General features: G+C 40.6%; 1 protein-coding gene and 1 pseudogene across 1 annotated transcript in view; one reads left to right on the forward strand and one right to left on the reverse strand.

Moving 5' to 3' along the window:
* The window catches only part of SMIM13 (small integral membrane protein 13), a 26529-nt gene extending 19004 nt beyond the window's left edge, over nucleotides 1-7525 (reverse strand). The window contains exon 1 of the mRNA XM_069103488.1: nucleotides 7131-7525. Within this exon, the coding sequence (XP_068959589.1) occupies nucleotides 7131-7206 (76 nt within the window). The 5' untranslated portion in view covers nucleotides 7207-7525. The remainder of the gene's footprint in view (nucleotides 1-7130) is intronic.
* The window catches only part of LOC138173486 (ubiquitin-ribosomal protein eS31 fusion protein-like), a 35832-nt pseudogene continuing 22632 nt past the window's right edge, over nucleotides 7446-20645 (forward strand).

The following is a 20645-nucleotide window of genomic DNA, read 5'->3' on the forward strand; positions in this document are numbered from 1 at the left end:
TGTTGGTTGTTAGGCCAAAATGAGTACAAGCAGCAGAGAATAAATCCATATTCTGGAGCACCTCAGAGGCTGCACAGGTGCACAATCATCTGCAAACAAAAAGTCATACACAAACTCTCCCTCCACCTCAGTCTTGGCTTGTAGTCTTTTCAAGTTAAATAATTTGCCATCAGTGAGGAAGCTGACTTCGATGCCATTTTTGTCCTCACTGAAGGCTTCTGACAACATCATTGAAAACATGCTAAAAAAGCGTGGTTGTGAGCAAGCACACAGCTTTTCTTCACTTCACTGGTGACTGGGAAAGCAGAGAGCATTACTTGTTATCCAGAACCTGTGCAAGCATGCCATCATGAAACTGGCACACAATACTGATGAATTTCTCCAAGCGACCAAATTTTGCCATGACCTTCCAGGAGCCCTCATGACCAATGGTATCAAAGGCCTTAATCACATCAACAAATGTTAAGTACAGACCTCTATTCTGCTTCTAGCATTTCTCCTGGAGTTGTTTAGCATCAAACACCATAAGAATGGTTCCTTAGCCCTTTACAAAGCCACAACAGCTTTTGGGTAGATGGCCATCTCTCAGGTGAAGGAGTAGCCAATTAAGGAGGACTCTGGCAAGAATCTTGCCAGCAATGACTGAGAGAGACAACCCTTTCCCACCCACTCCCCATGACTGTCAAAGGTCAAGCAATTTCCTTTCCCTTTATAGAGATGGACAATGGAGATATCCTTGGAATTCTTGGGGGATAACCTCCTCTTGCCAAATAACCCAGGAGATTTCAGTCAGCTTTTGTATGAGCAATGGACCCCCTGCCCCTCTCTCACCCTTCATCAAAGGAAACCAAATCAAGGTCTAACTGGGGGGGGGCCTAACTAATCTTCTGGGAGTCTAGCACAGAGAATGATATTAATTGGTGGGCATTAATAATGTACAACTTTCTTTCTGTAAACCTTTCATAATACCTCAAATATCATACTGAGCTATCTTAATAATCCATTCAATTCAAACATTTTAAGCACTATATTTAAAGTCTTCAACAGCACTAATGATAAACTTTATTCAGCATTAAAGAGTAAGAAAAAGCTATCAAAGAGAAGATCCTGGAACACAACCCATTACACTAATTAGCAGTTAAAGAGCGCATCAAGGTTGCTAAGTTTTTCTCCACTCCCTCATTAAATCAACAGGCATTTATCAAGAGCTTATTAAATGTTAGAAACTTGAGAAGGAATTTGATAATAAAAATGGAAAGTCTTTCCCTCAGCTGGAATCGTGATGCTTACTTTATACAAAGTGAATGGGATGTGTTTTTTTTTTTGGGGGGGGGGGTTTGAAAATGGCTTATATTGCCCACCTGCCCAAAAGCCAGCTTTAATAATTTTTTCTTCTTCCAGGATGAGAACCTATTTAGAAACCAAACTGAGGTCAAAAGGTTGCTTGATGAGAATCAGCAAGGAATTCCCATGGGGGCTAATTTGGGCCTACTTAGCCAAAGATGACCATATATATCTTTATAGGCTACCCCTTTCCTGAGTATCAATCTACCCTTTCAATTATTCTTATTACATCATCATTGAATGCTCTAAAGAAAGTAACATCCACTAATCTTTTACACACAGTTTTAGTCCTTTTTTACTTCAATTGATAGGAATGAGTCTCCAGGTACCAGTTCTTAGTGTTTCAATAGGTTAAGTATTTCTGTGCTCATCAACACATCACATGTTTTATGCAGGAGAGATAGAGAAGAGGATGTTCAATTGAAAACAGAAAAGCTATTTAGTATAATTTAAGTAGAAATATTTCAAAAAAGGAAGCCCTGCCTATTTGAGGAACAGAGTAAATACACAATAAATGCTTGCTAATAAAGTACCTTGATATATGTATTTTAAATCACAATAGGAAGGCATGCCATGGACTCTAGAAAAACAGTAAGCAATTAAAATTATTTCTCTGAAGTAATTTTTCCATAATCATTTTCACATGTGACTATGGAAGGTCTACTGTTCTCTTACTGGCATTTTTGAGCCAAATGCATACTCTCAAGTAGCATGATCTTTAAATGCAAACTACTTGGAGGAAAGCAGATAGATGGGGGCACTGGATATAGAGTGGCTGGCTGAAATCAGGAAGACCCATCTTCCTGAGATCAAATCTGTCTTCAAACACTTAAAAGCTATGTGATCCTGGGCAAATCACTTAACCGTATTTGCCTCAGTTTCCTCATATGTAAAAATGAGCTAGAGAAGGAAATGGCAAACCAATATTTGCTAAGAAAACTACAAATGGGTCATGAAGAGTCAGACATGAGTGAAAAACTGAACTTAGAGCAAGTTTTCCAACCCCCAAATCATGATAACCGGGTCATCTTTATTCTAAAAATTCTAATTATCCACAACCTATGCAAACCACAGCTTGAAGGTAAGTAAAAAATTCAATTTACCAAGCATTTATCAGATGCTTACTATGTGCCAAATGTGGAGGAAAAAACAATCCCTGCTCTCAGGAGCTTATAAGGGTGAGGTGGGAAAGTAGGAGCATAATATGTATTTAGAAAATGTAATGTAAAAGGGATGGTGGAACCAGGCAGGACCTGAAGAGAATCAGAATAGGCTGGTTTGTTGGTGGTGGGTTTTTTTTTTTGGGGGGGGGGGTGCTGTTTGGAGGGCAATTGGGGTTAAGTGACTTGCCCAAGGTCACACAGCTAGTGTTAAGTGCCTGAGGCTGGATTTGAATTCAAGTCCTCTTGACTCCAGGGCTAGTGCTCTATTCACTGAGCCACCTAGCTGCCCTAGAATAGGTTTTCTGTAGGGGGTGGCAGTTGAGCTGAGTTACAGATTCTGAGGCAGAAGAGTAGACTTATACAAAGTCACTCTCAGGAAGATAATGTGACTTTAAGTATTACAGACCAGAAAGCACCAAGTTTGGATGGAATTTGGGAGGGTGTGAATGAGAGTAATGTTTAAAGAGCCTAGAATAGTAGACTAGAGCCCGTGTGTGTTAATACAGTTGTTGAAGTACCCTGATATATACTTTTTTTTAATCACAACAGAAAGGCATGTCATAGCGCTAGACCAGGCCAATTCCCTAGCATCCCTGGTTGGTCTGAGACCAAGTTCTTCAAATTAATGTGGAAAATCGTGCAGGGTGGAGCTCTGATCAATCTCATAAAATTCTCAAATAGGCTTTTGGAGAGAAGATTACAATGACTATTTGGGACAGACCATTTGAACAAACCATTACCATGCATAAGGATGGTACAGAACATGTTGGGTTCATTTTTAAAAATGGAAAGATAACCTCTATAGTGAAAGACAGTTCTGCAGCAAGAAATGGTCTTACTGAGCACATTTGTGAAATCAATGGTCAGAATGAAGGACTCTCAAGTTGTAGACATACTTTCAACAACTGGGAATGTAGTTACCATTACAATCATGCCTGCTTTCAGGCTTCAAAGATTTTAAAAGCCAAATCAAGAAGTCTATATTTTTTCTTAGAAGCAAGTGGGAACTTACTGGAGTTTCATAAGCAGGGGAATGACAAACTTAGACCTGTGCTTTAGGAATATCAACTTGACAGCTGTGTGGAGGAGGGATCTGAAAGGAGACAGACTGTAGAGGCAGAAAAACCAATTAGCATCATCCAAGGGAGCGGTAATGAAGATATGAACGAGGGCGATAGCCATGAATGACATGAACTGATCTAAGTGATATTGAGGAGGACAAGATGACAAGATGATTTCTAGATCTAACTTGGTAATGGGAGGATATCTGCACTCTAGGAAGAAGGCAGGACTTTAGTGGGTAGAGAATGAATCTGCTTTAGACATGGTTAGTATGACTTACAAAATATGCAGTGAGGAGGTGCAATGGGCAGTTTTTTAATGGAGTCCAGAAAATGAGGCTAAATATAGAAGATCTGGGAATTTTCATGGAGGTGATCATTAAACTCATTCCAGCTGATGAGATTATAGAGCAGGAGTGAATCACCTGTGAACTTACTATTTTGATAAATGTGTTCCAATATAAATTGGTTTCCTCTGTAATCCTGCATATTTTATTTCATTTGTCTTAAATATTAATACTGAGAAGAGGTCCATAGCCTTTACCAGACTGCCAAAAGGTCTATGACACAAAAAAGGTTAAGAACATCTATCTCAGAGAGATAAGAGGGCCCAGCACAAGGCACAGAAAAGTAGATCCTGATCCTTAAAAGGAAACTAAGAAATAGCAGCCAGCAGCAGCAGTTGAACTAGAAGAAAGCACTGTGATCAGGAAAAGCAAATTAGAAAATGAACCTAAGTAAAACTTGATAGCATCCTCAAGTTTAGTACAGCAATTTGCAAATATGGCTCACATTGTGTCTCTGTGTCACATTTTGGAAATTCCCATAAAAGTTCAAAGGTTTTCATTATTACATCTGTTATGGTCATCTAAGATCAGTGATCTTTGATCTTACTATTGTAATTGTCTTGGATGCCACAAACCACACCACTATAAAACACAACAATATTGAAATTAGTCCATTTAATAACCCTACCATGGCTTCTAGGTGTTCAAGTGAAAGAAAGGAGGCAGCAAGCTTCACTGTTATCTTATTTTAAGAAATTGCCACAGCCACCCTTACCTTCAGCAACCATCAACATCAAGGCAAGACCAGCAAAAAGACTACAGCTTGCTGAATGCTCAGATGATGGTTAGCTTTTTGGGGACAATAAAAATATTTCTTATTTAGAGTTGAAATTTTTTTTGACATAGTACTATTATTATGGATTATTAAGTGGCCTAATTTCAATATTGTTATGTCTCAGGGAATAGGGAAGCCCTAAGGGAGGAAGAGTCAGGAATGGCTAGTGGGTAGAGCAGTTAGAACACACACATTTATTGTTTGCTATCTTACATGGGTGCAGTTAGTGGCACCCCAAAACAAGCAGAATAGTAACAGCAAAGCTCAATGATCAGAGATCACCATAACATAAAGTTACAATGAAAAAGTTTGAGATATTGCAAGAATAACCAAAATGTGACACAGAGACATGATGTGAGCACTTGCAACTGCAAAAATGGTGCCAATAGATTTGTTAGAGGCAGGGTTGTCACAAAAAATACAGTATCTGTGATGTTCAATAAAACTAAGTGCAATACAAAAAGATCTTCCAGTAACATTTTTAGTTCCTGTTTTAAATTAAGTTTTATCCATGAATTTTAATATCCATAACCTAATAACGGCATAAACTTTAAATTTATTCTTCACTGTCTTGCAAATATTCATTTACATAGAACACTAGAGACCTATGTCATGTAATCTATTTCCTAATTTTCACTATCCTTCAGGAACTTTTCTAGGAGACCAAAGTCCCTTTGTTAATATTAGGTCTCAGTATCAAGGTATCAAAAAGGCCTAAAGTTGTGCTAATACTTAACCAACAAGGAAATTTGGCCAGGCTTCCCAAGAAAAACATCAGCATTATCCACCAGACCTAAGCTGGATTTTCTGACCTTCATATGCAAAGCACTTTACAATGCAATTGGCCAAGGTCACACAGCTAGTTTTTGTGTTAAGTGTCTGAGGCCACATTTGAACTCAGGTCCTCCTGACTCCAGGGTCGGTGCTCTATTATTCATTGTGCCACCTAGCCGCAGTGTTTGCAAAACATTAAGATTTGTTTGGAATCCTATTTTGGGTTCAAACTGAAGTTAATAGTTGATTTTTAATGCACAACTTCTGTTACTATTATTTTTTACAGGAAAGTAAAGGTCATTCATTCACATTACAATCCTTCCAAAAAGTCACTTCTATTACCTACCCATAAAAGAAATGAGAAAACAAATCACTTCACCTTCAAATAAGACAAGGGTTAAAAAAACAAACAACTAGATAGGACCAATGTGTTAGTTTCTTTGGCTTGACTGTACTAATCAGTCAACAAGAAAGGTTTTAGAGAATTCAAGATAGGGAAATCACTTAGAAAAGACTTGTGTTTAAAATATTTTAAAGCATCAATGACACACTTTAAATAAATAAATTAGAATATGGGTGAGTGAACACACCTACCACTCCAAACTAGAAATCGAGTTAGAAGACCTGGGTCTGCTGTTCTATGGCTTGTGTAACTGGGCAAGTTCTCAAAGTTTCTTCATTTCTAAATCAATCAACTTGAACTTATCTAGTTAGTTAAGAACCTATTATGTGCCAATGGCCTGCGGAGGTACTGGGGCTCAATGACAATACAGTCCCTGCCCTCTAGAAGCAGGCGTTTGTAAGATTATTCAACCTACACTAATACAAGGAATTTGGAAAGGGGGAGGGGAAGCGGTTAGAGGAATCGGGAAAATAAAAGAGTAGATTTGAATAGAAGAGGGGATTCTAGGGTGGGGGTTGGGGTGGGGTCGGCACTAGTGGGTAGGGGGAATGGAGAAAGTTAGAGCAGACATCCGAAGGGTCCGAGGGATTCTGAGGTGGCGGGAGGGGCATTAGTGGCTGGGGGGAATCAGTGAAGTAGCAGAGTTAGAGCAGATATGAATGGAACCGACGACTCTACCAAGCTGCGGGCATCAGACATCGGTGACAGCCGGTGCGGAAAATGAGAGCGCTGGAGCAGCAGACAGACCGCTAGGGTCCCCTCCAAGCTCTGAAGCCAGGGCTGTGCAGGTGAAGTCCAGTCCCGCCGCTGGCCTTCGTAGCCCCAAGTTGGCGGCGTCCCAGGCTCCTCCAGCCCCCCGCCCAAATCAGAAGAAGGGTGACCAATCTCAAGGATTGTCGGCCCCCTCCTGCACCGCCCCCCCCCCCAAGAGCCCCTCCCCAGGGGTCTGCAGCATCGTAGCCCTGGCCTGGACGCCATGCCGCGTCAAGTCACTTTGCCGGTCAAAATACATTTGCATATTACCCCCCCCCGCCCATTACACTGGGAGCTCCAGGAGGCCAGAGACCACGTTTTTCGCCTTTCTCAGCATCGACCCTGGAGGCAGTGCCCCTCACTCAGGAGGCGCTTAATTGTGGCCGAGTCAAAACAAACATGCCCAAAGTACCCGAGATGCCCGCGGGAAGCCGTCAGCGGGTTGAGAACAGCTGGAAGCCCAGGCCCTCGGCCGCCCCCCGCCCCCCGCGGGCCGCGCGTCGCACTCACCGCACAGCATGAAGAGCAGCACGCAGAGCAGTGTGGCCACGATCACCAGCAGGGTCAGCCCCACGCTCTGCCACATTTTGGAGAGTGAGGGAACAAGGTGGAGGCCGGGAAACGCGCACAGCCGAAGGAGGGGTGAAGGAGGACGAGCCCAAGTCCCGAATCTCTTCACCTTTCTCAGGGGCTCCTTCTCGTCGGCTGGGAGCCGCGGGATGGCATGAGGACCAACAGCTCCCTCAGCAGCGCCCCCTATGGGGCGGGGCAGCGACTGCGCCGAGGCAGGGCTGGAGGCGGAGGCCGAGAATGACCGAGGCTGGAGGCTGGGGAGGGAGGGGTCCGCAGCCGAAGAGGGAGGGCGGAGGAGCAGGGCAGTAGGGCGAGCCGGAGGTAGCTGTAGCGCCCCCTACCCCCTCATCGCTTCGGTGAGTCTGGGACCCTGCGCCGCAGGGGGTCACAGCCCTGACGCGCCTCCATGGCCGTGGGGTTAGGCAGTGAGGGTGGCGGTCGGCGAGCCGGGGATGGGAGATGGCTAGGGACCCCAAGCAAAGGAGGCGACAGCGGCCGTTACCCGCCGCCGCACTACAGCTCGGGCAGCTCCTGATCCTCTGGGGGCTGCCGTAGCTTTTCAGCTCCGCTCCCCCTCGCGGTGGCTCGGGACAGCGTCAGAGCGCTTCCCTCTCCCCCTTCCAGGCCGCACGGGCAGCTGGGAGAAGCAGTTCGCTGCTGGTGGAGAAGGGGTGACTGGTACAGGCGGGAGACTACAACTCCCATAGGGCACCACGGGGTTCATAGCTTATCATCCCTCTTGCCCCTCCCCCCCAGCTGCATCTCGGTGTCCTACGTCTATCGCGCTCTCTATCCCGAGAGACTCCCAGTGTTTTCTGCATGCTAGATCTGTGTGTGATCTAGTACCCTACTTGTCTTCTGTGGCTAGACTTAGACTTAACCCTTTGAATCTGATTAATACACCCAATACCGAACACATTGCTTCGTGATTGGAAGAAAAACGACCAGCACCTGTCCCCGGCTACTGGTGGGGGAGGAAGTTAAGTTCTTAGATGAGAGGAGGATTTGCACTCAAGGCCCTGCCAACTGGGAAGTTTGTTAATAGCAGGGAATGTCCCCTCCTCCCCTGGGAACAGGTGGAATGTAGTTTGTTATTCACAGTTGGTGTATTTCGGTAGTCGGTGCCTTTGGGTGAATTGAGGGCAGGAGGTATTTGTTGGGTGTCCTAAATTCACCTCCTATGAGCTGTCCTATGTCCTGCCGGCAGCTCAGTGCTTTTCTGGGACACAGACCGGATTTAAAACAAAACCTCAGTTGGGTCACAGCCTCCTACACCATCTAATCCAAACTGTGCCTGAGGGGTCATTCAGCTTGCACTTGAAGACTTTTTAGTAAGTTCACTACTTCCCAAGGCAGCCTGTTAACACTTTTGGATAGTTGGGATAGCTATAGAGTTTGTTTTTTTCCTTCTAGATACCACAACTAAATTGACACCTGCAACTTTCATTCACTGATAGTTTTGCCTTCTAGAGTCAAGGAGAATAAATTTATTTTGTGTGACAACTTTTTAAATATTTGAAGAGGGGTCCCCCACCCTTCTCCCATTTCTGTTACAAGTACGTTAAAGAAGTGTTATTCGATGTCTGGAAAGGATCAGGAAGTTTTTTGGTATTTGAACTTTCTCTTAGAATAATTGGGATCTTGAGAGACAGATAGAGAGTGCATTTCAAGCATAGGGAAGCAAAACGGAGATGGAAAAACCTAGGGTGCATATAGTGGGCTTCACACATTCCAGTTTCTCTTTAATGAAGGGAGAGAAGAAGGGAGAAAGGCTGGACAAGTAGAATGGCATCTTGAGCATAATCTTGTTATTTCTTTAACCCTATGCTCCTTCCAGTTAAGCTTATTTCCTGGTTGTCCTCTCTGGGTTTCTTGCTTCATTAATGCTCACACTGTTGACCCTTCCTAGAAAAAAAATGAAAAAGAAAAGGGATAAAAAAGCATAAAGTTTTTGCAAAACTTGTTCTGCAGGAAGCAGCTACATTGTTAAAGTCCTGTTAAAATCCAGGACGTTTACAACTTCAAGGCACACAAAAAAAAAAACCCTGTTCCCATCTCTAATTCTTGTTTTATGTCTTTCCAACTAGATTGTAAACTCATTGAGGGCAAGTACTATTTGTCTTCAGCAGAAACCACCATGGTTCTGATGGGGGAGGGGATCCCAATAGGTTCAGCAGGAATTCTGATCTTATCTAAGACCAGAAAACCTGCAATATTGTCTGGAAATAATTCAAGGTCTCAGGCTTAATTGGAGTGAGAGTTGTAGAAGTTTATTGTTAAATTTCCATGAGAATTGGGCAAGAGTCTTTTAGGGGACCTGCAAGTGAGAGGGGTACATGCTTTTACCTTTAAAGGGTAGGGCTGCCATTGTCAGGGCTGACCAGACAGGAGGGGCCTCAGTGCATAGACAAAGGTCAGAGCTGACCAAGAGGAGCATGTGAATAGATAGTTTAGATAAGATTTGGGCCTGGTCGTTAAGGAGACAAAAGGCAAGGATAAAGGAGGGTGTGGGCCAGGCCCAGAAGAAATGAAGACATTAAGTAAGAACAAAGGGGTCACAGGGTGTTGCCTAGGTGGAGTGTGGGATAGGGAGAAGGGGCAGATCTCAAGGATGGGAAAGGACAAATTGCAGTTACAACTTTACAAAACAAAGTGCAGTTACAAAGTCACAGACTGGTTTTACAAGTTGGTTTCACAAATTGACCTAGACCCCAGGTAACCCATCAGTTCCATGCACAATATAGGCTCTGAAACAAACCCGTTAAATGACTCACTGAATGAAAATGAAGCCTGTTGTCAGGATTTTTAGGAAAAGGCTGACATGAGCAGCATACTTACAGAACATTTATTGTATGTTAACAGTACCTGGAATTATCTGAGGTTTCACTTTTTTTGCTTTGTTTTTGAGAAACGACAGCATGGTAAGATAAAGTGCTCATCTTGGAGTCAGGAAGATCTAGATTCAAATATCTCCAATTAGGACTCAAAGTTTTGTCTGTCTAACCCTGGGCAAGTCATTTATCCTTTCTAAACTTTGACTTCGTCTGTATCTAGAAGGTTGATCAGGGTAGGTAAGCCTTGTTTAGAACTTTGATTTCATCTCCCATTGGAGATTTAACACTGATCAGCCCCTTCCTCCCTGCTCTCCTCCACCCTGCTGTCTTCTTGAAATTATCTCCTTCCTTTGCTTCCATTATATTAAACTGCCCCAGTTTTCTTTCCCTTCCAAGGGCTCTTCTTACTCCTTCCTAAGCACTCTAGTTGTGGTTTTCCCAAAAGCTAAGTCCTTAGCTTGCAGCTTTATTCTTTCTATTCTCTCTCCCTTGAAGAGCCAATGGTATGACACTTCTGTGTTGATGATGACTAAATATGTATTTAAAATCCAGGCCTTCCAACTGTGGTCCAGTCCTATATTTCCAACTGTATAGTGGTCATTTCCATTTAGATACTCTATTCCATCAAACACAACTCATCCAAAAGAAATTTTTATCTGCCCTTCTCTCCTCCCATGTTGTCACTATTCTTCCCACAACCCAAGCTTTTGAAAGTAAAGCCATGTTTGTCCTTTATTCTCTAAATAAGAAGTGTGTATATACCCAATGGCACTTCCTCAGAGGATTAAGGCCATCTCTACAACCTATCTCATCCTTTCTAATTCTTGCCTACATTTTTCTTAGCTTTAGGGCATAGCATTGGAAATGGAAGGAAGGATTTGTGTCAAGAAATGTTACAAGAGAGGTCTATAGAACGTGGTAATTGATTGGATAAAGCAAAAAAGAGGAAAGAATCAAAGATGCTTTCCATTTAGCCTTTATCTGAGAAATTTGTTTCCCTGAGCATTCATTCACCAACTTCATTCCTTCCCATAGATCCTGGAATAATGGTTTTGGATGTATTAAACCCATGTAGCTAATGTCTGTAAAGAATTTTGAGCAGTCTGGTAAATTTTAAAGTCTTAATTTAGAATTTTAAAAAGGAGAGACACTATGGAAGGCTTGCCTTACAATTAAGAAGATGGGTTCATACTAATTGTATGACTATGGGCAAGCAACTAGTCTAAGGTAACTCTAAGATTAAAAGTTACAGTATAATTGCTGATCTGCATTGTTAGAAGCAGTTTCAGCACCTGACATTTCTGAAATCACTGGTCATAACCACCATGCCACCCCTCCCCAAAACAACTTAAAATATCTCTATTATCCTATTATAGTTCTACCCTGATAGTTACAGTGATAGATTTGAACTTCCACTGAAAGCACCCAGTTTACACAAGCCCTTACTTATGGAAATCATTTCCTTCTCAAATGACAAGACTACAATTAATTTAGGATGTTTTCTAATGAGTGTTTTTATAAAAGTTAGTAATATACCCTATATTATATTGTATCTCAAATTGCTCAATCTACACTAAAAGAAACTGAGGCAGAGCTCTGAGCCAATGACACTTTATTAAAGGGTCCATGACCTCTTCTAATGAAGTGGACCTCACATCTTCCTCATGATTGGAGAGATCCCCTTGCTCCAGGGCCTTAGTTTTATAGTGCTAGATACCCAGACAATATAGATAAAACAAACTAAAAATACAGAATCCCATTGGTTGACAAACAGGCTAATGAGCAGACCTTGACAGATCTATCTTGACTTTTCAGGAGATTCTGATTAACACACCCATGGATTAGTAGAAAGGCAAACCACAAGCCAGCAACCAGGGCTACTTGTTGGTCAAGTGCTCATGGTCATCCCCCCATGTTGGGCAATAGAGGGATGACAAGGGATGGAAGAACAACAAAAATAGCTGGAGGACTTTCCATGTAATTGAATCAACTTCACCACACTGGGCTTGGTTACCATAAGAAGGAAAAACAAGGGTAGAGGTCCTCTGGTTAGCTTCCTATGATTAAGCAAGTGAACTTACAATCTGCAGTTCCCCATTCTCTGGGGCCTAATATATAGAACTTATAATCATTATCCCTATGGATTAATACTAATTGGAATAAAATAAGGATCCAATTAATCATATGTCACAATTATAACTAATTTAATGAGGGTTTTAGAAATGTTTTTTGAGGATAAGTACTCTAAAAATTTTGAACTTTTCTGGAAAATAGTATAGAATTATATAAGACAAGGTACTATCATTTCCCCAAGTAAACAAAACTTCCAAAATTTGAACATTCTATTTCTTTCCTTTCACAGCTCATTCTATAGAATGTTACACCATTTACCTCAGCAAAATGAAGGTAGCTAGGAGAAAAAAAAAAGCAGTTAACAAAAACAAGCTCTAAATAGTGTCATGTTTCCCTTTTGCTTTAATGAGGATGAAATCTATGCCACTGGATTTAGACATTCTAGTACCACTTCTCAGATTCTAATGAGAAAAGTTAGGTTTTTGCCAGCTAACCATTTTCAGTGATGAAATATCTGGGAAAGTCTTATCTTTTATTTTTAATGTGGATTATTAAAGAACCTGGATTCAAACTTTACTTCTGGTGGTAGAATCTTACCTCTGATGAAATTTCTGAGAAAATCTTCAATCCAGTGACACTGGCCTCTTGGCTGCTCCATAGACAAGACACTCCATCTCTCAGCTCCACTCATTCTCTCTGGCTGTCCTCCATAATGAAATGCTTTCCCTCCTCTGCTCTGACTAATGACCTCTCTGGCTTTAAGTCTTAGCTAAACTTCCACCTCCTACAGGAAAGATTCTCCAATCCTCCTTAATTCTAGTGCCTTCCCTTTGTTATATCTTGTTTATCCTGTATATAGCTTGCTTTATAAATATTTGTTTTCATCCCCCCCCCCCATTAGATTGTAAGATCCTTGAGTGCAGGGTCCTCTTTTTGTATCCCTAGCCTTGCCTTAGCACATACCTGGAAAATAGTAGGTATTTAATAAATGTTTATTGAATTGAGTTGATTATCAGAATGCCTGGGTTCAAATCAAACCTGTGTGACCTTGGGCAAGTAGCTTATCCTTCCTGACCCTCCATTTCCTTCTCTGTAAAATGAGGGGTTTAGATTAGATGACTTCTAAGGTCATTTTCCATGCCAATCTTATGATCCCATGAGTTTAAGAACCAAGACTCTTTATGGCCATATGAATCAGAACAGGGGTAAACTTGCCTTTTAGATGGCCAGAAATGGGGAGGGGATTACAAATAAATAAATAAAATACTTTTAGTTAACCTAATCCTACATATCAAGTTGTTTAAAATGGCATGCTAAACAATAAGCTTTTTCCTGAAGTATTAAATGCAGTAAATTTCCACTTTGCTATGAAAGTCTAAATCTTTGTATGTGACTTAGAAGAATTGAGGCAAGGGAAGTATTTCAGGGGAGCTGTTCTGTCTTGCCTAAGGAGAATTTAAGGTACATTAGGATCAAATTAATATGCACTTCAGGAACTCACTGTTGGCAGCACTCTTTAATACAAGGAGAGGCTGTGCACCAGGACAAGAGTAGTTTCCAAATCTATCCTCTGGCACTTCATGAGAAGAGGGGCCGACCAATGGCTTTTCCCAGTTTTGGGTCACAGATTGGACTGAAAATGGGACATGATCCTAGGAGTGTTATTCCAGGGTAGGGACAATAGGCAAGAGGAACAGACCATAGGTTGTGAGGAACAAGTTCAGAAGCAAAGAACATTACTATGACTCCAACCCCAGGAGCAGAACAAGTTGTCAATTCATGCTTCTAGCCTGATCTGAAGCCTGCAAAGCAATAACCAGTAGGAATCCCAGCCCAGAGTGGGGTCTATAGTTACGCCACTCTGAACTAACAGCTTTCCAGTTGGCTTAGAGTGTGACAGTCAAGCGTCAAATGTGATGTTCAGACCTCAACCTAGGTCAGGAACATGCAGAGATCAGACCAGGGGAGCAGCAATCAGGTTTTAGTCTGAATCAGTCCCCTTTGGGAGCACTGAAAGCTTACAGCCTGAGCTGTCCCTGAGATCCTGGAATAACAATATTCAGTATCCCAAGAAAGTTGTGACAGGAATAGCCCTGACCTTCCTTCCAGAAGCTCCCAGAGACTGTCACTAATATCAAGTTCAAAGTCAGGAAGTAGGCAAAAAGAATGAGGAAAAAAGAATCCCACTATAAAAACTGTTATAATGGCAAGGATGTTCAAGATGAAAGATTCCTATGAAGAAAAGAACTCCAAAACATCTACAAGCAAAGCCTCAATAAAAAAAAAAATTTAAAACCAGATAAGAGAAAATTCAACAGAATTCCTGGAGGATATGAAGTAAAAAAAAAGGTTTTTTAAAGAGTTTAAAATGTTCTTACAAGTAAAATGAAAGTGCTAGGGGGGGAAATGGGAAAAAATGACAGTTATGGAAGAAAAAAATGGAAAGGAAACGAAAGGTTTAGCACAAGTAGCATAAAACCTTGCCCAAGCAACAAACTCCCTGAGGATTAGAATGGACCAAATAGAAGTCAATCACCCCCTAAAACATTAAGAAATATTAAAATAAAGTTAAGATTTTGTAAAAAAAAAAAATAATAAAGAAAATGTAAAATATCTGATAGCAAAAACAACTGAACTGGAAAACAAATCAAGAAGAAAAAAGGCCATATTTTAAGAAATCTTCAAAGAAAACTGCCTAGATCTCTTAGAACCGGAGAACAAAGTGGAAACAGAATTCACCAATTACCCTGAAAGAAACCCTGAAATAAAGACTTCCAAAAACACTATAGTCAATATCCAGAAGTGAAAACAAAAAAATATTTCAAGCAGTGAGCAATAAAGAATTCAAGTTCCAAGGAACCACAATCAGGATCATTCATGATTTAGCAACCACCACTTAAATGAGAGGTAAATATGGAATGTGATCTTCCAGAAGGCAAAGGATAGGGACTTATAGCCAAGAATACTTTACCCAGCAAAACTGAGTATAATATTAGAGGGGCCAAAATGGATGTTTAATGAAATAGAGGACTTCCAAGCATTCCTAATGAAAAAAACAGAGCCGTATAGAAACTTTGAAATTCAAACACAGGAATTAAGATAAACATAACAAGGTAAATATGAACAAATACTGATAAAAGACTAAACAAAGATCAGTTGCTTACATTCTAATGTAGGAAGATGATACTTGTTTCTCATCCATTCCTCTACCCCTCCACCTCTCAAATCCTTTATGATCAAATCCTGTTATCATAAAGGTTCACAGAGGGAATCCAATTAGAGAAGTTCTGGTTCTATAATGTCTTGACAATCTTAAGAATAACAGAAAGAGAAGAGAAAAGAATAAAGGAAGGAGAAGGGAAAGGAAGGTTAGGGAAAATTATCTCACATAATCAGGATATGCAAGTAGATATCTGTACAAACAAGAAGGCGGGGGAAGTAGTTGACACTTGAACCTCATTATAATCTGAACTGGGCAAAGGAGAGAAGAACATATATATATATTTGTACACACACACATCTGGGCATAGAAATAAAATGTACTCAACAGGGAAATAGGAAGGAAAGGAGTTAAGGGAAAGAGAAAGAGGGTAAACAAAGGGATTACTCCCAAACAAAACAAACTATAGATACTTGAAAATATTTATAGCTCTTTTTGAGGTGACAAAGAATTAGAATTGGGGACACCTAGGTGGCTCAGTGAATAGAGCACTGGCCCTGGAGTCAGGAGGACCTGAGTTCAAATCCGGCCTCAGACACTTGACACTTACTAGCTGTGTGACCTTTGGCACTTGAACCCCAATTGCCCTTCCAAAAAGCAAAAAAAAAAAAAGAATGAGAATTGAAGGGGATATTCATAAATTAAGGAAGAACTGAACAATTTCTGACATATAAATATGGCCAAACATTATTATGCTGTAAGAAATTACAAAGAGCATAGTTTCAGAAAAACCTAGAAAGACATATAAACTGATGCAGTGAGCAGAACCAGGGGAAAAAAAATTATGCAATGACAACACTATGGTAAAGACAACTTTGAAAGAATTAAGAAGTTTGATCAAGATAATAATCAACCACAATTCTGATGGATTCATGAGGAAATATGCTACCCATCTCCTGATATACAGTGAAGGACTCAGTATAAAATGAGACATATACATCTGTGTGTGTGTCTGTGTTTTAGATATGGTCAATTTGGAAATCTATTTCACCTGGCAATACATATTTGTAACAGGGGTTTTGTTTTTCTTTTTTTCCTCAATTGGAGAAGTTGTCAGGGTAGGAGGGGGAAAAAAGTGGATTTATGCTGATTCAACAAAAACCAATATACACTAGCCTTGCAAACTTGGAAAAATAAAAATCACTAGTGCATAGAAAGAATATTGCTCCTGGAAGACATACAAAGAAAAAAAGATATATACTTCCTGTTAACTACCCAAACAGCTGTCATCTAACCTCCCATGGAATCTTACTTTCTGGCATTCTATCTCCCATAAAGGAGAATTCTATTCAGTAGGAGCTGTGACCCTCCAGCCATCTCATGAACTTGTACAGAGGAATATCAAGATAGTTAACCTAGAAAGTATCTCCAGAGGTCTTTTAGTACAATCCTCTTCCTCTAAACAGAAGTATACCAAATCTTCCCCCAATGATAGCTGTCTCTGAGTCCAAAGCATTCCCAAAACAAAGATTTTGGGTCTTCTTCAATAGCTAGAATCGTTGCTCCAGGTTCTCCTTCATTGTACCTACCGTGTTTCCCCGATAATAAGACACTGTCTTATTATTTTTTTGGACAGAAAAACACCAGAGGGCTTATTTTCAGGGGAGGGCTTATTTTAATGAACATTGACAGCAATTTTAATAAACAGGTAAATGTGAACAAAAAAAATGTACCTTTATTCAATAAGCAAATCACTGGGGAAGAACAGGATGACGCGCTCACTGCTGCAGCTCTGATTGGATGCAGCTCGGAGTGCAGCGTGCGTTTCACGGTGGGGGGGAGACGGTGCATACAGAGGGTACTGTAATGTAGCGCAGGGGAATCACCTTCACTACAGTAGCAATCTCAATAGGGCTTATTTTCGGGGGAGGGCTTATTTTAGAGGAATCTTACACAGTAAGGGGAGGGCTTATTTTAGGGATAGGTCTTATTATCGGGGAAACATGGTACTTAATGTTGCATAATGAACATCCACTTGTAAAAAGCAAGAACCCTCTCTCCTTGTCTTCTGTATCCACCAAACTCTCTCGATAAGAACTAGCTAATCTTTTTAAAGACTAAAAAAAAATTGAACTTTGAGTGATTATCAGCAAATGTTTTAAATTAGCTAAATTACATTATATTTTGTGTTTACCTTATGCCTCCCAAATACTATTAAGTATACGTGTTAGAAAAACTCCAGACAAAAAGAGGTTCAGAAAAAACTTGTGCTCCAAAGTACTGCTTCTATAAAATGAACATTTTCATTGTTAGCAGATGGAAAAGAATTCACCAACTTAGAGTCGACTAAGACTTACCGAAAATGAAGAAAAGTAGGGGGTGGTAACGTGGCGCAGTGAATAAAGCGCCGGCCCTGGAGTTGGGAGGACCTGAGTTTGGTTCCAGCCTCAGACACTTAACACACAAAAAAAAAAAACTAGCCGTGTAACCTCGGGCAAGTTACTTAACCCCAATTGCCCTCCAAAAGGCAAAAGAAAGAAAAAAATATATAGATTAGTCAGAACAAGTACAATCTTGTCATGGACACTTCAATGAATTTCTTTCTAGTTTAACCTGTTACTCTGTATTACACAAGTTCTAACTTACTATTGGAATCATACAAGTGAACTGTCATACAGCTATTGAGCAACATATTGCCTTTGGTGAAGGCCACTGTAATTTGTGCCATTATCATTTTTATAGCTAAAACCCATACCCTGTTGTTATTTCACTGACCATTCTCCTGAACTTCTGCCTCCTCACTTTTAACTCATACATCTGCTTACTTACCCCCTATCACCCTTCACTTTCTCCTACTCTATTTCTATAGTACTTACAAATCTCTCCCGCCCACCCAGCTACGTAGGTTTTTATCTATCCAAATGCTCCTTTGGGTGTATAACTAAACATATCTGTCTATATCATGTATCTTTTAGGGCATGTATCTATGTGCTATTTATCAATGTTAATATTTATCCTTGCTGTATCTGTGGCCTAGATCAGATTTTTAAAAATGCGTGAGCGTGTTTTTACTTATGTATAGGTATAGATTATAATTGTCATATGTATGGGTGTATCAGTGTGGGTGGATGCCTGTGTATGTATGGATATTTCTATTCACAGTGATTCTGGGGAAAGAATAATGATATTGTATGCTCTGTTTATAGTTCCTGATTAGCTTATGAAGGGCAGAACTAAGGTCAGAGAGAGTGGGTGTGAAATCTGACACAAATAGTTGGTAGTAATTGGTAGTAATTGATAGTAATAGGCCCTCTCAGCCCTGTTCCTGGCTTCCAGGCTCCAAAACTATGTATGTCTCTGTTGCAATCTAGTCCCCTTAGTACCTGAGGCCTCCCCTAGAACATCCAAGGGATACCTTAAACCTTTTCAACCTGGAATAGCCCTCTATAAAAATCTGCCCCTTTCTCCCATTGGTGAATTGCTGTTAGAGCCTCCATTTTGTGATGGGGACCAGGGGCCTTCCCTTCTCAGCCTGGGCCTGACCTTGTGGGGTGCCCTTCTTCCCTTTCTCTCTTTGCTTTTTAGCTCCTCTTGTATGTTGTCTTTCTCCATTAGAATATAAATTCCTTAAGGGGAGAGACTTTCTGCATATATGTGTATTCCCAGCTCTTAGCAGAGTTATCAACATGTACTACGCTTTTAATAAATGTTTGTTAGCTCCCTCCCTAAGCCTCTTAATTATATCTGTACTAACTACCTCACAGAATTTTTTGTGAGCAAAATGTTTTGTAACTTTAAAGCATAATATACATGAGATTATTATTATTATTATTGAAAACACATATGTAACAAACTTGTCTCTCTCATTAGAATTGTAAGGTCTTTGTGACTAGGGTTTGTTTCATCTATTGTATTTTTATCTCAGTGCCTGGCACAGAGTAGACCCTGAATAAATACTTACTTATTAACATTTAGATATCTCTTGATATTAAAAAAAAAAACCTTAAATTTTTTTTCAAAAAAGCTGATTGGTGGGATGTCTTTGCTAGTTTATTTGATTCCGTAAAGTTTCAGCTATACATCTAAACTGAAACAAATTCGTTTGGTATCTTATGTATAGCAGTGACAGTAGGAAAAGACTGCATTTTCCCAGAATGCTGTGGACTAAAGGTGCATGACAAGAAAGTACTACCAAAAAAAAAAAAAAACTAAACAGGGGTGGCTGGGAGAGGAAAAAAGACTATGAAGGCAAAGATGGAGAATTTTCTGGGAAGTGGTGGCATAGACAACTCCAGAACCATTGGCTAGGGGTAGTGATGCTGATATGAGAATAAAGGAGGAAAGAGGAGGGACTTCATGATCAAATGACCTGTCTGCTAAGTGAAGTCAGAAGCTATATCCTAAGTGTCAGGGGTACGGATGGAAAAGGGGGAGACAGAGCAATAAGTTTGGAGCAAATGCTGTGGGGAAACAAAATAGGAATCAGTCAAGCAGTATCTATTAAGAAAGTGCCTATTATGTGCAAGACTGTTGTTCGTCCTTTGTTTAGAAGAGGACCAATGATGGGATGGTGTGATGTGATGTTTTGACTTGCTAATGAATTGGATTTAAGTGAGGCAGAGTTGCACAAAGTTACTAACTTCAATCTCTCTTCCAGAGTCACCAAAGTCTAGTGGCAAGACAAAAGTCAAAACAACTGGTGGTGGTTGGATACAGTGGATGACCTGGTTGTCTTCCATGTCTGACCAAACTCTAAGCTGTCAATGGCACCTGTTTCAGCTGTAAGGGAAGTACAGTAGAAGTATTTTTGAACAGGGATTAACTGAGGCAGAATACTTAAAATCTGCAAAAACTATTCAAAGTGTAAAAACAGATCTGTGTATTTATTTACTGATTTACTACATCAGGATATACATACATATATATGCATTTGCATAAAATATATATTTATGTACATACATATATGAGTCTAATATATACCCATATTTGGGGTATAGGGTATATTTATGGAAGACTAGTACCTCCTGTGTGAGTTCTGCCAAGGCATTTTTTGGGGTGAGGGGCAATTGGGGTTAAGTGACTTGCCCAAGGTCACACGGCTAATAAGTGTTAAGTGTCTGAGGCCAGATTTGAACTCAGGTCCTCCTGACTCCAGGGCCAGTGGTCTATTCACTGCACCACCTAGCTGCCCCTCTGCCAAGCCATTTTCAAGGCTACTTTCTACTTTTGGTGTCTGCCTGTTCCAACTAACTCTCACCTATGCTTCCAAGAAGCTGTGGCATGCTAAATAGCCACACCCCTGCAAACAATTTTAGTAGACGGGTTAAACAAGGCTGAGGGTAACCAAGTGGTGAGTTAGGGGAGTAACTTTTGCTGGTGAAATGG

The sequence above is a fragment of the Petaurus breviceps genome, unplaced genomic scaffold (genome assembly GCF_028583685.1).
Source record: "Petaurus breviceps papuanus isolate PSGF00001 unplaced genomic scaffold, PetGlider_PUasm1.0 582, whole genome shotgun sequence".
In the NCBI taxonomy this organism is placed as follows: Eukaryota; Metazoa; Chordata; class Mammalia; order Diprotodontia; family Petauridae; genus Petaurus; species Petaurus breviceps.